Source organism: Pteropus alecto, unplaced genomic scaffold, assembly GCF_000325575.1.
Source record: "Pteropus alecto unplaced genomic scaffold, ASM32557v1 scaffold111, whole genome shotgun sequence".
NCBI classification, from domain to species: Eukaryota; Metazoa; Chordata; class Mammalia; order Chiroptera; family Pteropodidae; genus Pteropus; species Pteropus alecto.
In genome coordinates, this window is record NW_006431915.1 from 5,359,571 (window position 1) to 5,382,204 (window position 22,634).

The 22,634-nt window shown below is 33.9% G+C and overlaps 1 protein-coding gene across 6 annotated transcripts in view; it reads left to right on the forward strand.

The window, feature by feature from the left end:
* The window catches only part of MUSK (muscle associated receptor tyrosine kinase), an 83,103-nt gene that overhangs the window by 15,036 nt on the left and 45,433 nt on the right, over window positions 1-22,634 (forward strand). For 3 of the 6 annotated variants that reach the window (XM_006906093.1, XM_025041267.1, XM_025041268.1), the window contains exons 4-6: window positions 854-981; window positions 2,216-2,357; window positions 20,757-20,786. In XM_006906093.1, coding sequence (XP_006906155.1) covers window positions 854-981; window positions 2,216-2,357; window positions 20,757-20,786 — 300 coding nt within the window. The remainder of the gene's footprint in view (window positions 1-853; window positions 982-2,215; window positions 2,358-20,756; window positions 20,787-22,634) is intronic. The other 3 variants (XM_006906092.1, XM_006906094.1, XM_025041269.1) reach the window with 1 other exon arrangement.

Genomic DNA, 22,634 nt, shown 5'->3' on the forward strand with positions numbered 1-22,634 from the left:
GAAAGAAATAAAATGCATCTCTTTCTCTGTAGTCTCTCCTGCAAAGACAGTCCCCTGTTTTGTATCTGTAACATAAGATTACTAAGAACATAAATTTAGTTTTTATTATTTTATGAATGTTTCAAGAAGTAAAATAACTGGTGTCCTGAACTTGTCAATTCTTCTATATATTAGATTTAATAACTTCTTCCTCTGAAAGCTTAATACTGGAGAATAAAAATTATGTGACACAAACTATTTTTTCTGAAAGAATTAATTTAAGAGTGTTTCATAGAATAGTAAATCACCCAAGTTTACTTCGTAGAGTTACCATAAATCGTATGACAGAATTTCTCTGATTATTAATACAACAACATCTGGTTTACTTTCTAGGGGATAAATGTGTATAATTTTTAGTCATCAGATTTAACAGTCAAATTAAAATGGAACTAAAGGGAAAGTATGTTATAACTCAGAAATATATGAAAAATATAAGCTTAAAACATTTTTCCAAATGTTTTCATATCTGTTTTTGTGAATCAAGTAATGTTGAATTGTTATGGTGACAGCTTATTTTATCAACTTTTTATTAACTATCTTTTAAAGTGAAGAATATTGATAACTTTAAACTCCTAATATGTTTCACAAATATATGTTTTTCAAGATATTAATAAAACAGAGATAACCTAAAATTTTAAAAATGACTTATGTTTTACATCCACTAAAAACCTGTCTTAGCACTTGGTGAATTTGTAATATAATATGCCTAAAATTATTCTTAAAATGGATATTTAGAATTAAATAGAAAGTTAGAAACTCTAAGTTTAATAAAGCCATATTCTCTTTTTAATTTTGAATTTTTATTTCCCTTTAGAACCTAAAATAACTCGTCCTCCCATAAATGTAAAAATAATAGAAGGATTAAAAGCAGTTCTACCATGTACTACAATGGGCAATCCCAAACCATCTGTGTCATGGATTAAGGGAGATAGCACTCTCAGGGTAAGTGATTATTATGTTTTAAAAAAAAGCATATACGACATATTTTCAAATAAAACAATCCATTGCAAACTCTGTTACACACTTACAAACTTCAATATAAGATTTTTTCCGTGTGTAACATTTTAACCAAATTTAAATCTTTCTATTTCCATCTATGCAAATCATAAGACATTCTGGTTGGGGCTGGCTAGAGAAAAAACAAGATGGGACCCGTAGTATTAGGGATGAAAACAGAAACAAAGCAAAAGCAAAGCTAGAGCCTTTTTTGTTGGTTGCTTGGATGACTGGTTGCTTGGTTGGCTGAACATTTATTTTTTAACATTGAATCTTGGAGACTCAGGAAGCAAAAAAGATGGAACTAAAATTCAGGCTTTAGACCTGTTAGTTTCTGGGAGGAGAGAGAGAAGTGAGGTGTAAAAGAAATGAGAATATTCTGGAGATAAAATAGAGTGTGAAGAGTCAAGACTGCTGAACAAGCAAACATTTTGATGAATACTTCAATTACAAAGAGTAGTCAAATTAAAAATGTATTATTCATGTGCTTATTTTGTACCACTTTTGTATCTAATGCCTATATAATAGAATATTCCATGGGGAATACATAGGTATTGATATATGTCAAATAATTGAAATAAAGTATGCAGTCAATTAGCTTTGTTTTATTTAAAATAAAATGCATGAAATGCTTATGATAATCTATATAATTCTCTGGCTCTTTTTTTGTTCTAAATATCGATGCCCTTCCAACAATAACAGTAAGGGCTGGCTCTATGTATGTTACTGAACTTAGAGTACCAGAAGAAAACATAAATGTAATATTTTAACTTCAAAAATAAATTTTTGTATTATTTGTAGAACTTTCCATTTTTTTCAAAGGACATATATTCTTTTAAGGATACTATACAGTGTGTGCAGTATATATGGTAGTGAAAAGCAATGCTTTTAATCAAACAGACTTAGATATGAATTTTAGGAAATCAAATAAGCCTTGGTGTCATCATGTGATGAAAGAAAATAGAAATAAACTATATCTTATGGGATTATTATTTAAATTAATTTATGTAATCTTGTATTATCTCATTTAAGATTATATGTTGTACATGATAAGTGCCAAATAAATGTTGAAATGATATTTTTGATGATGACAGTAATGACAATAACTTGATGAAATGTTGCAAATGTGTCCTTGTTAGAGCCACAGACATTTTAAAATTCATGTCCCTATCCCTGGCAGGAAAATTCCCGCATTGCAGTTCTTGAATCTGGGAGTTTAAGGATTCATAATGTGCAAAAGGAAGATGCAGGACATTATCGATGTGTGGCAAAAAACAGCCTTGGGACGGCATATTCCAAATTGGTGAAGCTGGAAGTTGAGGGTAAGCAGCTCCATTCCTTCCCCTTATAGTGTTACCACAGGCCTCACATTCTACCATGAAGGCTGTACTTCAGCTTGCAAAAGCAGAGATGTAAGTAATCCAGTTCCCTCAACTGTTCCAGTTATTAGACTACAAGGTCAAGACCGTGAAAAGAATAACTGAAAAGAGAAAGAAAATTTCACTATTGTAATAGGTCATGTTCCATCTACTATCTACAATCACCAATAGTAACAGATTAAATTCTCTGTGACACTAAAACAATAAGACACCACTTTAGAATTTCTGCCTGGCTTGGACAATTGTCCCTTGTTTATAAATTGGAAGACGATCATTTGATTTTTTGCAGTATGTAGACGTGACTTTTAAAAAGATATGAAAAGAAAAAGAGTAACGTTTTTCAAACTGCATTCTGTCACAAAGGGTTGAGAAAAATAAAATGCTGACTCAAATATATAATGAAAAATGGTCCTAGCTCTATGAGTTACATTGTCAAAATATTTTTCATTTTTTAAAATGTTCTTTTGTAGTCAACTAATTCAACAACTGCTTGGGAAAAGTCTTCACTGAGAAATCAGAATCCAGATAGGGCTAGCTGTCCTGTCCATTTGGTTGTGGGATCCTTCTTGACCTAAAATTATATCACATTTTGCTTGAAAATAGAAACTACCAGCACAGCTGTGCTAGGTGAGTCAACTGAGTACAAAACTCTTCCCAGCTCTTCCTGTTACAAGCCATAGACTTAACCTATCTGTTTCCAAGTTTTCTCATCCATACAGTGGGGTCTGTTGTGAGTACTCCATGAACTAAGATTTTGATAGTATTTAGCAGGATATCTGACCCTTTTTAAACACTCAATAAGTGTTGACTGTAATAATACCACCTATTTTTCTACTTTTATCTGATTGGTAAGGTGATTGGACTATTACATATGGCACAATTATATTCTCTTTCAATTGAGAGAGATTTCTAGGATTTGTCGCAGCTTATTTTGATTCCATCTTATTCTTAAGCCAAAATTTATTCTTTCCTACATCTCTTCCTTCTTAACCTTACAGTTTTCTATTAGCTCCTTTAAGATTATTTTTATTTCCTCTTCTTCCTCTCAAAACTTTAATGATCTCATTTCCCACATTCACTTCTACTTGAGCTAACATATTTTTATCATGCTATTGCATCAACTGCTCCTAAAATTTCCATTAATTCTTCATGGAAAAGAATGCAGTTGGTGGGAGTAGAGGCTGTCAGATATAATATAGATATATTTTCAGCATAGTTACTATAAATTAATATCTCCTAAATTATCAATGATATATAAAGCTCGATATACAACAACCAATTGATGTTAATTATTCAATGAAAAATAAACATACAAACACACTCAGTTACACACTTAGACACGTCGAATATCTGCCTGGATTCAGTGTTTCCTTGAACTATATGTGGAATGGTATAAAATGCTACCCGTTTATATACAATATCATATTATATACTTTTCAATATATGAGCTTGTATATTATAATATATAATACTGATTTTTTTCAGGCTATTGTCTTCATAGATATTGAAATCATTTGCTTTAGCTTTGGTCTAGAGAAAATTATCAAAAATTTCAGTTAGTTGGAGTCCAATCACATAGTTTTGTCTTGCCATAGTTTTGTCTTAATTTTTGGATCCTGCTTATCAGTAAAACGGAATACTTTTTAATTTTTGTATCCTGCTTATCAGTAAAACGGAATACTTTCTTCTTTCTTCCTAACATTTAAATTGTCATGCTCATGCTCATTGCTTTAACAGTTAATAACTGCTAGTGGTTTTATTAAACTTGCTAGTATTGAGCGCTCATAATATCATCATTTAAAGTTACTCTAACAGTAGATAAGATGATGATTTTAGCACACATGTCTATTTCTACTCTATCCTAGTCCCTATTCAAATTGTCAATATACATGAAAATTTGTGACATGATTAACACAATTGCTGGTACATAATATGAATTTAATAAATGGAATCAACTATAATTATTACTATTGGAACATAAAAATTACAGCAAATCTGTATTGGTTGTAGCTCTGAATGGTTGGCTTCTACTTAAAGAAATAGTTGAGGCATTTCCACAAGATATATCTATGCAGACATGACCTTTTTTAAGGAAGAGTCAAGTCAACCATCAACTCAGAACAGGTGAAAAAGCAACAGAGAAGCAACTGAAAGAATCCTAAAAGTGCCTGCAAATGCCTGCTAGGTTGGCAATGGTGAGGGCTAAAGATCAATCTGGGCCATGGTCCATCAGGGCAGATGGGCATTTATTACATACTGTGTCAATAAGTCCGCAAATTAGTTTGAGCAAATTAGAATGAGAATGCCATAAGTGCCATCTGATGCTGAGCTACACTTATTGCAAATGGCTATGTTAGGAAAAGATAGGGTTTTGTCTACCATTGCTAGCTTCTAACAAGGATAAGCATGCCAGGCTATAGATTTGGTATGGTGTGTTCACTAAGTCTTAGATGCTATGACAAACATGAAAGAAACACCCTTCAACATGGAAGTAAAGCTCTCTTTCTAGATTGCCATCCTCAGCCTGCTGGACTTCTAAAATGGCAAAGCAAAGATATTCTACCCTTCTGCCTTATCTAATAAGGTTCAGACAGTGACATAAAAAATTATTGATGGAACCACCTAACTCAAGCATGGTCAAACTTGGATATTTTTCTAAAAGGATAAGCACTGGGATGTCTAACATTTTTAAATGCTAAATGGCTTATATGGATTATTTTATTTAATCCTTATTGTACCATTTTAGGAAAATGAGGAATAGTGATGATAACCAACTCAAGGCTGTACAGATCGAGGTGTCTAAGAAATTAAGTAATGTTGAATACTCTTTTTCTATTAAAGAACAAGATAATCATGTGCAACATTGTCAAGAATAGTGTCAGAATGGGGATTATGGAAGAAGCCAGAATTCTGTAAATAATGGAGAATAGGAGCGAAAAAAAAAAAAAAGAAGAAGAAAAAGAAGAAGAATCAGTCAGGTATAGATATATTTTTCAATAAATTTGGCAGGGAAAAAAGCAGACTCAAAAAAAAGTAAGCAGTGGTTGAGAGTATATATGGCATAGAGGTAGTGTTGTTTTGCAAGATTTCTCTTTTTAAAAGATTGAAAATGTTAAAATATTAATGAGAGGGAGCCCAGGGAAAAGGAAAATTTGAACATATGAGAGGGGGTGAAAATTCAAGGGACTATTGGTGGAGCTTGACAAGGCAAAAGGGTGTATATTCAGGGGACAAGTGATGCGATGAACTTTATACAGAGAGTGACCACATGTCCCAGTTTTCCCAGGACATTCTGGCTTACACCTGTTGTCCTGGAATAATTATTAATAGAGTCCCTCTTTTACTTTCAAAAGTATCCAGGCTTTGATGATAAATTATTATATGACCACTATACTTAGAAAGGAAAAGAGAACTTCCTTCCTTGTAATAGGAAGAATGGAGAAGGGAGTGTATTCCCATATGAATAAGTAAATAAGTTTAATGATGGCATTTGAGAATGCTCTGTTCTGATAGTCTCTATTTCATCTAGGAAGTAGAAAGTAAGGTTATCTTCTGAAAATACTTCTGTAAAGGGGGGCAGAGGGATGAGGAGAGTAGAAGGTTTTAAAATAGCTGTGGGGAATGGGAGAGATGACTCATAAAGGAAACCAGGATTCCTGAGCAGCATTAAGTAGAGAACGGGTCGTTAATATAGAGTGGCGTCAATTTGCCTACTTGCAGGGTTCCCCCGCCCCCCCTCCCCCGCCCCAGTATTGCTCAGCAGTACACGTAGACATTTAGAAAAAGCCAAACCCAAAGGCTCAAGATGCAAGCACTAGAATTTCACCAGGAATGAAAATAGGGCAAAGGATTTGAGAATATTACAAGAGAATGGTCGAAGCGATGAATCATTGAATCTTTATGTACCAAACATGCAAACCTAGGATTAGACACATAGCTCCAGCATTTTGACAGACAAGATAATATGAAAAGCTTCCAACTATAAATATCCAGAAATGCTGAGTTAGTTGTATAACACTCAAGAATAAGGTGCAAATCTCCAGAGGCCAGGAATTAATAGGAATTTTAAAAACAGAGCAGTAAGCTTATGAACTGATCCTACATTATCCTAGAGGTAAGGAGAGCTATGCCCACCTCTATAATCTAGAATACTGGTTTGAAGGCTCTTAAGAACAGGAGGAAAGGTTTTTGAGCTGCTGCGAAGTGGAGGTTAGCACTGAGACCCTTGCATAAACCTGAGAATCCCAGATGCGAAAGGAGCAGAAGAATTCCATCCACAGGCAAAGAAAGACAACGGAAGTTTGTCTTTCTCTACCTGAATTCTCGGTGTAAGGGAGGAAAAAATAAGGCTTCGTATGAATGAATATTCAACACTCAAGACTATATATCACATAAGCTTGGTATTCATACTGCCAGTATAGTCTAGGAATTGCCAGCTGGAGAAATTAACATAAAAATTGATACCAGGCCAAAAATTTAACAGCAACATAAAAAACTCTAAAGAGAAATATCTTATGCAGGTTAGATAGGATTTTTATAATTAAACCACACTAAGGATGAGCTCACAATGCAAAATTATAGCATCTGCAGAAAACAATCTTTCCAGAGTGAGAGTTAGCTGACACAATATGCAAAGGCGCTAAAACCCAGGAAATTCAGTTAACAACACAATATAATAGAGATTCTAAAATAAATGTTTAATTTAAAAGACGCGAAAGGAAGAATGAAATAAAAAAAAAAACAAAGAAAAATACATTAAGAAGAAGGAAGGCAGTTTAGATAATTTTAAATAAAAAGTGATTACAATTAAAATTCAATGGATAAGTAATAACATATTGGAGATAAAGAGATAATTCATACATTAGAAGTCACTTCTTCAGAATTTAGAATTCAGTGTAGAGAGACGGTAAAGATGAAATCGAATTTAGGAAATAATTAAGGATATAAATTACAGAAAGAGAGAATATAGAAAATATAATAAGCTATACTCAGAAAAAGCATAATGATTAGAAACTTGCCAAAATTGATGAAAAACTGTCTTCAAGTACGAAAAGCACACCAACTCCCAATCGGTTAAAATAAAGAGCAGATATATAAATAATTTCACATGCAGACACGTCATAATGAATACCAGAGAAAAAGAGGTGATCTTAAATTATTAAAGAAAGGACAGATTACTTTTAAAGGACAATTAGAATGACAAATAGAATAGGAGTGGGAAGTTGGTGCTTTCGACTATTCTTATAATTAGGTAGAGCCTAGGGAAGGTCTTTTTTGTTTTTTGTTGTTATTGTTGTCAGTTTTTAATAAAATCACACTTTAAATTATGTATAGATTTGTCTCAGTAAGTTAACTTCTGATAATTTATCTAAAGGATTTATACAAGTGTATGTTCAAGATTATCAGAAAGTTATTTATAATACTAAAAAAAATTTTTTTTTTAATTTAAATTTGCATCAACAGGAGACTGGCAAAATATGTGATGAAAGTCCATGAGGCCATTAAAAAGAATGAGATCGATCTGTACATACTGACTTCTAAAATTAAAACTATCTACCGTGTATGTGACTTGGATCTATTTCCCAACTCTGAGCCTCTGGTTCCTCACCTCTAAAATAGGGGTAAAAACAGCACCTACCTCTTAGGTTGCTGCAATGATTACATGAATTAATATAGTCACACTGTAAACACAATATAAGTATTTGCTGTTTATTATCATTTATTTAATAAGTACTTATATAGTACTTACCATGTGCTATATAAGCAGTGTTCTATTTCTTTAGAAATATTAACTCATTGGAAACAGTCACATGTTCATAAGTAAAAAAGTAGTTCAAGAACAGTGTTATACTATTATATATTCAAGTATATATAACAAATTGTTAATAGTTATCATCTCCACATATGGAATTATATGAGGGGTTAACTTCTACCATATGCTTTATATAGCTCTCTACTTTTTGAACTTTTTAAAGAGACTTTATAATTAGGAAGAATTGATACATAAATTTATGCTTCAGAAAAAATCATGTCTCTATTTTGATAAAATGACATTAACTTTCCTAATCATTGTTTTGAAATATTATTTTTGCAACTCTGTTGCTCCATTTTGCCCCAGAACAAAGGGATGGTGAAAGTTTGTCAAAGGCAATTGATCCCTATGTTGATTAGATATTCATAACACTTGGCTGTTAGCTGAAGAACTGAGGTTGAGGGTGTGGTCCTGGTGAACAGAACATGGAATGTGCCACTTCCTTAGGGAAGGAATCAATCCATTAGGACAGTAAGCGTGAGGCCTGCGAGAGGAAGTAAGGGAGCCGCCACGATGGAGTGGGAAGTGAAAGCATTCAGAGATTTGAAGCCGATGGTGGATTCTCTTTCCATTAGACTCTCCTATCTTACTTATGGGCAGAAACCTGGAATTTATGATTCTATAGTGGCTCAGAAGATCCAACACTAAAATTCAGTTTGGGTTCTGATTTCTCAATGAACATTGTCTATACTTGGTTAGGTGTTATTGACTCATAAAGCAAAATAAAAGTAAGTTCCCAAGGAAAATCAAGCACTACTAGGTGAGAACAATAAGGAATAGTGATCTAACATTGACAGACGAGTGTCCGTGGTTTCCCAAATTCCATAATCACCAGGAAGGCAGAAAAGAGTCATGGGTCTCACAGCTGTGAAGGCTTTTCCTTTGGAAAGGTTAACTCCTGTCTCAGGTACCTCTGTGACAATGGGCTTTCATGGCAGGATGTGATGAGTGCCAGAGAAATCTATATGTCATATTTCATTGATTCTAAGAGTCTCATTTTTAATATTTTAAAATAATAAATATTAAAATGGGTTGCATCTCAGAGTCATTGGTTTCTAATCATGTTTGGTTAATTTTTTGTTTCTTTATTGTACATGTTAATATCTCTAAAACCGAGATTTGTCTTATTGATCTTAAAAGGCAGTCACACCTGTTTGTGGCTTCTGCCTCTAGCTAAGATCATTCCCTAGCTGTCTCCAAATATGAGAATAAATACAATGATAAAACAAAGATAAATCAATTTTGGCTCATAAAGATTTCCTTATATTTAACTAGAAATATTCCTTCTGCTTGAGATTATTTCTTTTAATTAGAAATAAAAGCATCCTGTTCAGTAACATGATTCCATGTAGCCCCCTAAACACTTATATTTGCTCCATATTAATTTTGTTAGATTGAAAATAGAGACAAAATGACTCTTCAGTGCCCTATAGAAGGAATTCTCTTCTAAGTCAAGAGTCTTGTCTCTTACTCCAATCTGCTTCATGTTCTGTTAGGTATGGTGTGTATCCAAAGCAAGATCCATATTGTTTCTCTTATGTCTCTTTACTGAAACAGTTTTCTTCTGAGTACTCTACAGGCCAGGAAGATAGACAGTAGCAGAATGACAAGACAATAGAATGTGACGATTTCAGTGGTAGAGCTAGAGTTTTCAAGGACAGGTTGCCATCATATCACGGAGGCTTTAGATGACCTCTCACATGCAAGATTCTGATTTTCCTTTTTGTTTTTGATTAGGGGAACATCGTCCCTTTTTAAAAAGTGCTTAATAAATACTACATCACAGAAATTAAATGCTTTTACTATGATAGTGTTAATTCTTCTTGTTTTATAGACAGAGAAGTCATTGTTAGGAGTTTTTTAATCATTGGAAAAGATCCACTTAAAAATTTATAAATATCTCATTTTTTAACATTTCCCTTATACTCTTACTTATGTCTTTTATATTTTCTTTATATTCTTTGATTTACTTATTATGAAATGATTTATTTGTTTGGAGCTGAGTGTGGATCTTAGTACATTCAGAATCCTGCTTTGGGTATAGAAATTGGTTGAGTATGGAATACTTGAGACCCAAATTAAAAGAGATGGATGCTGGAAAGTATGGGCCTCCCTGTTGATTGCATTTTCTATTACCTCGTTTAACCTTGGAGTTTTAAGCCATTAAGGAAAAGATTGGGCAAAAGTGAAGCAGAATCAAGGGAGGGTCTCAGTCAGCAATACCAGTGGGAAGTGGTGGGTCAAAACCAGTACAAAGCAAAGTCCTAGGAGCAGAGAAGAACAAGAACAGAGCCCTTCCAGGTAGAGTGTTATCTTATGTTTCCCCAAAGTTTAAACAACTTCCCATTTGCTAGGAGCCTCCAAAGCAGAACACTGTGTCAATACTTGGGAGAGACATTTTGGGGAGTGAGGATAAAAAGTCAGCCATTTGACAAATTTGATTGGCCACAGTACCTGAGTCTCCATCATTGTCAGGAGACTTGAGTGCTGCCAGTCCATAGCTGGCAATCTGAAAGGCTTCACTATGTAACTTTAGGACTGACCAGGTCAATCAGAGGCATTTTTCAAGAATTTTTGCAGACATATGCAGTATACAAGACAAAAGATCAAAACAAATCACTAAATATAGGCAAACATCAATAGATATAACTATAAGAGATGAGGACTGGTTTCAAAAATATTAGACGTCTGGCTGTCTTCTTTCCTAGTGATCAGATTTCCTTACTGCATCTAGAATAGTGGAAGTGATCATGTCATATTTACATAATATTTGTTTTTTTTTTCCTTTGTTTATGCTACAGCTCTTAATATGACAAATGCCACAGAGAGAGGTATTTAAAACCCCCATGTGTGCTGTGCTCTCAGTGATTGCAATTTTAATAAAATTTGCAGTGGTCCCGTTCCCGGCATCAATTCTACTTTTTGATGCCACTAACAGGTTTGATTTGCTGTCATGAGTACATTTTGCATTTAAAAGCCAAACAAACAAACAAACAAAAAGGCATAAACCTTTGATACCCCTGAGGGCTATCAAGGGGAAATTAAGCCTACTAAATTATTAGGGTGCATGCTCTAAAAGAAGAGTTTGACCCATTGTTCTGACTGAAAGGGGTTATTATGTTGCATCCTCATCTAAAACGTTCTGTAGTACTTTTGAGAAACAATGGTAAAGTGGTCCTTTGGTTGAAGAGTTGTCAGTAAAGGTCTCTAAGGAAAAAAAAGTTTTATAATGACTATAGCACTGAATAGATAATAGTTCAGATTAAGGATTAGTTAGGCAGATTTGAAGAAAATGTCTTTAAGAAGATTTGTCTTAAACTGTTTAAGATAATTGAATTGTTTAATATAATGTTGACGTTATTTAAAATGAGATCTTGTGACGTGAAATATGCCCACTCTAATTAGAGTAAGATTTTATTTTCACTTTTTAGTTATTAAAAATGAGATGCACAAGTACAGACATATATGTACCAAAAAGGAAAAATAGTTTTTTCTTTTTAATGCATTAATTCATCCAACAAAGATTCATTGAGTGATTTTCCAGGTACTGTGCAAGAGAGAAGGCCATGCCATCACAAGGCCTATTTTCAAAATGTAACCATTTTGAATCGTGCAAAAATATCACGGAAAGCCATTAGAACTCTATAGGAGTTTGGAATTTGATTACTCCTTCAGAAATCAAATATATTACTTTCAATTTCTAATTAGTATATTTATTTCCATGAATGAATATGGTTCCATGAATATACAGGCATGAGTTTTTGCAGGGAACTTAACATACTGGTTAATAACATGGACTCTAGAATCAAGAAAATTACCTGGGCTCCAGAGTCTAGAGCAAACTACGTGAGTTCAAATCCTGCCTCTGCCATTTACCACTTGTGTAACTTGTGCCTCACTTTCTCCACCTGTAAAATGAGATTAACAATACGTTCTACCTCATAAATTGTAGGAGGATAAACAGGTAATATACTGAAGGCTCTTACAAGAGTGCTTGACACAGAGAAATCACTCAACTAACAATAATCAATGTTCGTTCTAGGAGTAATGTAACTTCTGTGCAACAAAAGCAATTAAATGCTTGTGAAGACAATTATAGCTCTTTATTCCATGTGTCATTTTTATCTTTGTGGTAGAAGCAACACAGAGTTCAAAAACTAAATTTTTATTTAAAATAGAGTTGATTTTTATTAACTTTCATCCTGTCAGAAGAGGAACCGTAGACTTTAAATTGGAGGGGTCCTATAAGTCACATAGCTCAATCCCTTACTTTGCAGATAAGGAAACGTGAGACCAGAAATATTCCTTTACTCAAGTTAGCAAGGAGCTTGGATTTCGTGATTCCAAGACTAAGACACTTTCCATTACCCCATTCTTGAGTCTTTCCTTTGTCTATATTTATGCTGTGTAATCAGCACTCTGGAGCATTCACATGCTTTAGCATCAGATAAACCTGGGCGTTAATCCTGACTCTGCCACTTACTAGTTATGTGAGGTTGGATAATTTACTTAACCTCTAAAAGTGGATTTCCTCATTTGTGAAATGGGGGCAATATCACTTAGAGCATAGAGTTCTTAAAATGGACTAAGATAACATGTATCTAGTGTCCACATGGTAGCTCTTTGACAAATATTGGCTGTTGTTGGTATTGTCGTTCGTTGTTTACATTGTTATAGAGCTGGGTGACTTCTCCCCAGAGAATGTTACTGGTTAGACTTCTCAAATTTCATAAATAGAATGTCAACCTTACCAACTGCTCCTCTCGTTTCCAAAGAACATAAATCTACCCTCGATCAGCAATGCTTTGCACCTGAATTCTTGGTGCTTGTTAGAGATTATAACTTTGCTTTGGCCCCACTGTGACGAGTGATCTAAGGCAGCTTATCTAAGAAGCTGTGTGAAGATGTGCCTTTACTGAAAAGCTAGAAGGGAGCTGTTGAAAGTCAACCTGTCCAAAAAAAAAAAAAATAGTATAACAACATGAAAGTCACGGCAACCTTAGTGTGTCTCCCAAGCTTACATCATACTTTACTCACTAAGAAAACAACTATTTGGCAAACATCTTATTGAAAATATTGATCATTCCATCACTCACTGCTCCGAAGTAAATCTCCAGTGAGAAATTGCTTTAAAAATTTAGTGCTGGGGCCCAGGGAACAGTCTCTTCTGAGAAACTGGCATGTTGTTTTCCTTTTTATAGTGAAAACTGTTTGTTTTCTTTTACCTCATTTTCTGTGCTACCTGGCATGTATCTCAGAATCTAATTTGAAGCTTAGTCATAGTATCTCTTACTCTAAACCAACTCAAACTCTCTTTTTCCCTGACACTAATGTGTTATTTCATTTAATTTATTGTCACATCATTGATTATACTCACTTCAAAACTTCCATGGAAAGAAATGGAAATAACAAAGTTGATAGATTAATGGAACTTTTCCTTCAAGGTAGTAGTTCTCAAACATCAATTCAGATCTTATTTAAAGGCATAGCACCAAGATGCATTTTCCAGAGATTCAGAACTAATAGGTCTGTGTTAAGGCCTTTTAACAATTTCCCAAATAATCCTTATGCAGGTAGTCTATGAATCACACTTTGAGAAACATCGACTTAAGGATTTCTACTTGCAATGTCTTTATTCCAGTTGAAGCTTAAAAATTTAAGAAAAAAGTTAGCTTATCCACAATTAGTAAGGTAAATGTTAGGATAGCTTCAAATTTATTCATTTGTTTAGTGCCTACTATATTTCATGTAATAAGGTAACATCTAAAGATACAAAGATATGGTTTATTTCTTGAAAAGTTTTCAAACTTAGTGAGGAATATAGACATGCAAGCAAATAATTACAATAATTAAAGTCCAGCATATTTGCAATGATAGAAATCTGTGCAGGATACATACACAGGACAGGGGAGATAGTGAGAGGTCAGGGAAAGCTTCAGAGAGGTGAGGTCCAAGAGGGCTTTGATTGATGAATAGCAACCAGCTCATGGTTCAGATCATATCACGCTTTAGGAGGGAAAAATGCAGCTGGATCATACAAACCCAGGCTGACACTCATGCATAACCAGGGAGTAAAAAGACTGGAGAGTTTGAGACAGTGTCTATTAGTGGTATTATAAAAACCAGAAGGAGCTGAGATTTGACTCAACGGCTAACACTGAGATTATACTCTATGGTATCCTTTCTTGGACATCATTTTTAAATGGGGAGTATGTATCTACCCTCTCCTCAGCATGAGAAAATGCAGTTTGGAGGCCTATGGCCCTATCTGGGTATCTGGAATCCCCTCTCAAAGGCCACAGAAATGTTCCCAATCCAAGCCACTTTGAACAACTAAGATACTATGGTGTCACTTAAGATTAAAGTTATGACTGCTGTTTCTTTTCCCAGATAAATAAAAAAATACATAAAATAAAAATAATTAAAATTTTAAAATCCTGGTTTTTAATAAACTTCAACTTCAGGTATCTTCCTTTTCATGAGAGTGAGTAAACAATATTATTTGGAAGTAAAGTAAGATTTTGATAAATGTTCTATGATTCTATAAGATGTTAATAATAGAGGAAGTTGAATGAAGGCTACATGGAAACTCTCTATACTATCTTGCAACTCTTCTGTAAATTTCAGATTATTTCAGAATAAAAACCTTTTAAAAAGGTAAACTAAGAAAGTCTTCTGTCCTGGTAATTAAGCAGGTTAGCCATCTCCCTCCATTAAAATCAGAAAATGACTTTAAAAAAAAAAAAGAAAGAAAGAATGAAAAATGTGAATCAGAACTGAAGTCTAACTTTTTTTATTGGCTTATGGTTAAACTCCTAATATATTTTCAGAATGATTTTAACAAAACTATGCTTAAATAGTTGCTCTATCTAAATCTGAGGCCAAAATAAAAACAAGTTAACTCAGGATGACTCTTGTCTGAATTAGTTGGTAAACACTTCATTCTTGTAGTCATTATTCAGCACCCATATTTACAAGCTAGAAAAATATTATTCTCCCAAAGGTCACAGAAATATTCCCAACCCAAGCCACTTGAGAGAATCATGAGGTCACAGAGACAGGCAAACCTTACTTTGAGCGTGGCTGTGAGGGTGTCGTGTATGTTTTCTAAGGGAGCTTGCATTCTGACTCCCTCAGAGATGGAGCCACAGGGGATAAACCTCCTTGAGTATAAATCAGCTTCAAAGAGGACAGAAATGTAAACGGTGGCAGCATACCAGGATCAGGTTTGTTTGCTTTAGCTACCAAGAAGTCAGGAAAGAAAAACCAGGTATTGACTTAGGTCAGTCATTATAAATATTGGGTTTTTCTTTAATAATTAGAAAAAAAAATCAGTTCATAAACCAAATATCACAGAACTGCAATGTGATTTCTTTTTTTTTTTTTAAGTAAAAAATAAAAACAGTTAAAACGACTTTTTTTGTAGTTTGTGATGCTTGTCTTCTATCAGGCATCTCTAACTCAACAATGCCTAAAATAGGATGCTAGATAAGACAAATGTAGCCCATTTACAGAGTCAAACAATCTAGTATTAATTAACATCTATGTTTTAGTAACAGGATCTGAAAAATTGATTTCTTTTTCTACAGAGTGATTCCTCTCTTCTCAGATAATTAAGGAATCGATTGAAGCACAATCTTTTAACGCCTCCAAAAAGGGTATTCAACATGATCAAATCTGGAATGTAGCCAGCTAACGCAGATTGAAATTAAAAAATAAAATAAAAGTTTAAAAACCCTTTCCTTTAAAGACAGTTGGAGGAATAGCTTTCATGAGTTAGGAAGATAATCTAGAGATAGAAATAGATAGAAAGAAAGAAGGAAAGAAGGATGCAAGGAAGGAAGCAAGGAAGGAAGGAGAGAGAGAGGGAGGGAGTGTAGGAGGGAGGGAGGGAGAGATAGAGAGAATGAGCTAGAAGACCTGGTTTCAAAATTAGCCTTAAATACTTTTTAGATGTGTGTTAGTTGCCATATTAACTGCTTTATACAAATTGTTTCATTTCATCTTCTCCATAATTCTATGAGTTGGAAGTTGATATCTACATTTTCTGCATGAAGAAACTGAAGTTCAGAAAAATTAAGCAGTAACCCAGATCAAACAGCTAATAAGCAATAGAGTGAGAATTCAAATCCAGATCTGCCTGCCTAGACTATTGTAAGGGTATTGTGTATAACTGTAAGGAAATGATCTTATTTGATTTTAATTTCTCAATTTCTGAGTATGTCCTTAGAAAAAGCCCTAGAATGGTATTCTTAGAGTACCAGATGGTTACAGATTTCTTTAAGATATTGACTATGAAGAAAATTATAAACAATGCCATCCTATGAAGAGCAAGAAATGTGCTATTTCAGCCTCCATGAGACTTCAACTTTAGGTAGCTAAATTCCTATTATCTTCTTGGCACTCCTCACTTCTACAGTCAAAAGAATGCAAATTGTCCCACAGTTCTGCTCGTTTTCTGCTTTGGTTTTCTTTCTCTCCACAAGGTCTACATGACCAGTATAATTTTATTAAATGTATTCTTTGTATTTCTTTCAGAAAACCTTGATGACTTTTCCTTCTCCTGTATACGTTTTCCCACTAAATTTCTTCTCCGATCAACTAATACAGTGAATTGAGTAGAAAAAACTTATTTTATCTTTCTTAGAACCATATCATACTCTCTCTTTCTTACTCACACTCATGTTCAAAATTGGGGAGACAAGAGCAAGTATAAAATCATGAAATTCATGATTCGCAATGACCCAACTGTATTATTATATGGCTGCAAATAAAAACTTATGCAAATTTATATTCATAGAAGTAGAGAATTTAGAGTCTTGCATTCTTTAAATCTATGAGACTCTATGTGTATTTTACTTTCAGTTCCAGATAAGTTCAAATAAGAGTGTAAATAAGATAAGAGATTCATAAGTAGGCGATCAGGATGGTGAACTGAGGCTAGCAAGCTTGGAAAAATACTTGATAAATTTTTTGTTGTCCAGTGGATACAAGCAGGAACTAAGTCTTATGGGTAGTAATTAATTATAAGGAGACTGGTTTCATTTTGATTTAGAGCATATTCTTTTTAAAAATTACAAAACAATTGTTTAAAATGGGTTGTTGTGATAGTACTAAGTTTTCCATAAATCAAAATGTCCAAGGAAATGATGAATATAGTATTTAATTTGGATGTTGATTATAACTCAGATTATTCCAAAGAGAGAAGTCTCTGATTCCCTCTTCTAAATGTTCTACTGAACAATCCCAAGAAAGCAGAGAGGGAAAATGCATCACTAATCTAACTTTTTTTTTTTTCCTAAGAGATTGTGCTGAATTAAGGGGGCGAAAAAAACACAACAGAAGTAAAGTATGGTGTGCTGCTTCTCCCCCACTCGCCAAAGGAGATTACAAATCGGTTTGGGAGACAAGACCACAAATGCATGACACATAAAGCAGTTAAATGAGAATTTAGCAATCAAATGGTAATAAAGACCATGAAGTGGAAAATTTAAAAATTGATAAGTGATATAACAGTAAGTTCAGAAGTCAAGAGGGATCATAGTAGTCTAGGCAAGAAGAATATATGGAAAAACCAGGGCTACGTTTTGATCTCGAAATGACAATCTCATACACTGAATGAGGGTACTCAAGCTTAAATAGATGTTGCAGATTATGCTTGCATTATTCTCGCTAACTTAAAGTAACCACAATTGTGTGTGAATGTGTGTACTTGTGTGTGTATATTAATACATAAGCATATATAAATATGTATGCATAGACATGTGTATTTGCATTTATGCATGGAAAGGAATTTTGAGAGTCTATATATGAAAATGTAATTTCTGGTAAAATTTCTAAGCCTCATCCTGGGAAAATGGCACATCTTAGACATTCTTTCAGCTCTTCGATTAGTCCTATATATCTGGAGGAAATGGGTGTAATTCTTTCAAAACTTTGCACTTCTTTGAATTCCAAACAAATCAAGCAAAATGAACAATACTTACAACAATAACAACAAAGTGAAAAATAGCGAAAGAAAATCAGCTTTGTCCTCAGAGTATACTTTGAGTACAGCCCAGTAAAATAAAGATGCCAGAAGCAAAATTGAAAAGAGTCTCAGAATTTACCTGCACTTGCTCCAGTACCCTAAAAAGAGTAATGTAAGAGCAGAAAATGATGAGTGATATGATTCTCAAAATTTACTGAGGCCCTTCAACGTCAGGAGAATGAAACTTTTGAGATATAGCAGCCAGGGAATAAGACACTTCCTGTAAGAGTCCTATGCCCATCTCAGCCATTTGAAATAGTAACTTTGCTGTTGAAAACATACAGATTTTCTTCAAGCTGGGAAATAAGCACAACTGTGCTGACGAACCAGAAAGATATGCCCAACTCAAAGACATTCAAAAGCAGTTTTTCAGGCCTAATCTCGTCCAACCACGGACTTTCGTTCATTTCTTATGATTAAGGTCTGTGTTACAGAGAATCTCTGCAGTTTTTAAGTGTCCCAATGACCAGTTATAACTATGGGAAAAAACTTATATTTCTAATACTAATGCTTTACTAGATACTGTCAGAGATGTTGTAAAAAACAATTGCTTTATTTAGAGCTACATTTGACAGATAATCTCTTCATCAGCTTTTAATCATAAATATATTCCATTTAGGAGTATCAACGAAAGAACTCTAAACCTATAGGAAAGTCTTATAAGTTTGTTTGAGCCAAATTTTTGAGGATGTGCCCAGATGCAAGATCTCAATGGACTGAGAAAACGCTCTGGAGAATGGCAGTTTTTTATTTCTTTTCTTGCATTTAGAATCAAAAGAGAACACGTTAAGGAAGATACATGAAAACCATTGGTGGTGGATTAAGGAGATAAGAGAAAGCAAAGTGGGGAAGTCTCTAGGACTGGATAAAAAGCAAAATGAAGAAATACGTATTTCTTTTACATTGGTGGGTACAGGACAGTTTTAAAAATGAACATTTACAGCAGATAGTATTCGGGGAACAAGACAACAATGAGGGGTTCTGTAGTCTCATGCTCTGGTGGTCTTGTTTTCTGGTGCCTGCATTTGAGGGGTCTAGAAAGAAAATTACTCTGATGTTTCAAAGATATGTTATCCTGGATGCATAAGAACTGTGAATAGGGCTCGCTTAAGGTAAAGACTGACCTTTGCTAAGGAAGCTGTAGGCCTAAGACGTGACCACCCACCACAGCCTGCCCAGTTAGGAATTTATGATCAGACCATCCTGTGTGGTTACTTTCGGTCGCTGAGCTTGGTCAGGTTTATTACATAGCCCCTTTTTTTGTTCACAGAAGTTTTAAGTAGTCTTTGACCTTGATACTTAAAATAAAAATGTGCCACTGACTTGGTTGGTAGAGGTAGGAAAATTTCAGAGAGAATGAAGTCTAAATAGGATTGGGTGGTAAGTGTAAAAATGAGGCCTTCTCACTAGGATGTTGGGTCGAACAGGTGACTTGATGACTGAAAATTTCTGGCTCTGCACCTGCAACAAATCTGTGAGTCTCAGATTCCTTGTCTGAAAAATGGGCTGAATAATATCAGTTATAGTCAATCACAGGGATATGGTCAGGGTTAAACGAGATAATGTATGATGTGTGAAAATATCCTTAATCTGTGAAGAACTATGCAAATGTCTTATTATTAAAAGTAGTTAACAATAGCATTGCTATTTCATACTTATAAACATGTTGCAGTTAGCTTACCACTAATTTCAAGAAAAGTCTAAATTGATGTGAACAAATTAACCTTCCCTCCCCCCAAAAATAGAGCTCTATGAGGGACCTACATCTGACATACCTATATTAAACACTTTAGAACAATTAACTGTTATCTCTTCTAGGATTTTAAAAAAATTTATAAAATCTCAATTCTGTATACCCAACTTAGACATTTTTATACTTTTCTTTGTAGCTTGCTTTACTGGTACTTTCCTAGAAGATGACAGTTTGTTTCTCTCTGTCCCCAAGCAGCCTCTAGGAGTTGAAACAGAGGAGAGACTCTCTGTTGGTGACAGGCTCTGTTCTGCAGAAAACCCCTAATCCTCTGTTACCACAACATGAGTCTATTGCCATAGAAATGATAGCTGAGATCCCAGATTCAACATCACTGACTTCACAGCAGGGCCTTGTAAGAGGAGAAGCCAAGCTAACAAGGCAAAACACAATTTATAAGACTGGTAGGCAGTCTGTTGCCTTGAAAGAAAGGGCAATTGTCAACATTAAAACAAAAATGCATGAATAAGCTATGTTGTTGGGTATGCTGTAGTTTATTTTTCTGTGTAGTACTTACTGTCTGACTCAAAGTAATAATTTGAAATTTTATGTCTTCTAATAGTGTGCTTTTAAAAGGTCTGTAGTTTCCTTTGATTGCATTTGGGTTTTTGGGTTTTTTTTTTTATATAAGAAACAAGCAGATTCTAATTAATCCTGTTGCACAACTGATATTCAAGATTTTCCTTTTCATGATGTGTTGTTGTTGTTTGTGTGTCTATTGTATTTGTTTGGTCTTGTTTTTATTAATAGAAGAAAGTGAACCTGAGCAAGATAACAAAGGTATTTTTTTTTCTTTCTGCACTGCTTCTTTTTAAATGTATGGTTCTATTCAATTATTTCCACTGACCTTATGAACAATTCTAAGTGCCATTATTTTGTTTGGAATTAACAAATGATGTATGGGGAATATTCAGTCAGCATTTAACAGTGTTATCAGATGGGCTGCTTTGTTCTATAATATACTTATTGACCATTGACTTTTATTACGAAAAGATTGAGTTGACAGAAATGTTTAAATTTGGTATGCCAACCTCTGAAAATGCAAACAAAGTGAAATGACATAAATCTAGGTGAGAATATAAATCTCACCTAGATTGGAAAAGAAAGTTACCTTTTTGACTAAAAGCCTTTTATTTTATTTATTTATTCTTTTGCAGGGAAGGGTATTACAATATTTGGAGGAATGTAAAAATGTCAAGGTGTCAGATTAGGTTTTTATTGTTATTACTTCAAGAGGACAAGTATTATGCAATTGCTCTAAACCAAACCAAATCAATCACACTTAAATTAATTTTAATTGTACACACATATATATATGGTGGCTAGAAATCAAGTTTGTTTGGGGAAAAAAACCTACTATAGAACAAGAGTTTTCCTTCCAAGAAAGCACCTTCATCCCAATTAAGAGTCGAACTTTGGGCTGTTCTAACCTAAATTTTTATAGTTTTGGATGAAATTCACAAATTCTTATATAATGTAGTTTGGCTCCAGGAATAAACCTTAGGCTATTATTGAAACAGCACCTCTTTATCTTAGGAACTCAAATAAGGTATTTCAGATGTTTCCCTATTTCTAAACAGGCTGAGTACAGCTAAATTTAGATAAAATCATTTTACTTGCTCCTGTGTGATTTTTTTTTTAGTTTAGATTTTGTTTGTGTTTGTTTTCAATTTACCCCTCTCAGTCATTGTTGGTTTAAATCAAGTAAGCTTTAAAATCTCTTTAAGGGAAACTAGAAAACAAGAAAGAAAGAAAAGAACAAGAGAAAATAAAATCCATGCGAGCTCATTGTGTCCTTTGAAATTGTTGCTCAGAAACAGAATTTACAAGGGACTTTAAGTGTTCCTATCATCATATTCCTTTACTAAGAGAAGAGAGGTTATTCATCTCAAGCCAAACTGCTCATTAATTTCAGGACTTAATTTGGATCCCCTGCCCATTAAGCTTTCCCTTCATTACACCACCAGAATCATTTCAGCGTGGATAATATTTCTATCCCCTCGTTACAAATTCAGATTACCTCTTAAAATGATAATTAATAATAAAATGTTTTATGTCTTTGATAGTGCTTTGAAAAAAATGGAGAGAGAGAAATATAACATGGTTATACTATAAAGAACTTTGAAATCACTGGCTGTTTAAGCCCAATTTTGAATATAAGATTCTCAACCTGCAGTTAGCATTGTAAACTCACCCAAGAGAAATTAAAAGCCAAAACTCATAAATACTGTGAGAGAAAACACAGGGATAAATAGATGGCCCGTGTCTGTTTTCCACGTTGCAGATGAACAATAGGAAAGCAAGTTGGAAAGAGCTCACAGTGAGTTGGAGAATGACGAATAAGACCATCTATTGAAAGAAGATTTGATAATTTTTTTTCTTTAAAAATCCATATCAAAACAGTTATAAACATTTTCCAGATTACTAATTCCCCTTCTATTAAGCAGATTATTTATGTAACAAAAACACTTAAAAAAAAAAAAAAACTCTTTTACATTGTCTTTCATGTCAATAAAATGCAAATAAGGATATTCAATGGAAGTTTTACTTGATATGAAACATATCGTATTACTTTAAAAATTGATGACCTAGAATATATTTTTAGCTTGTGGCTACCACTAAAATAAT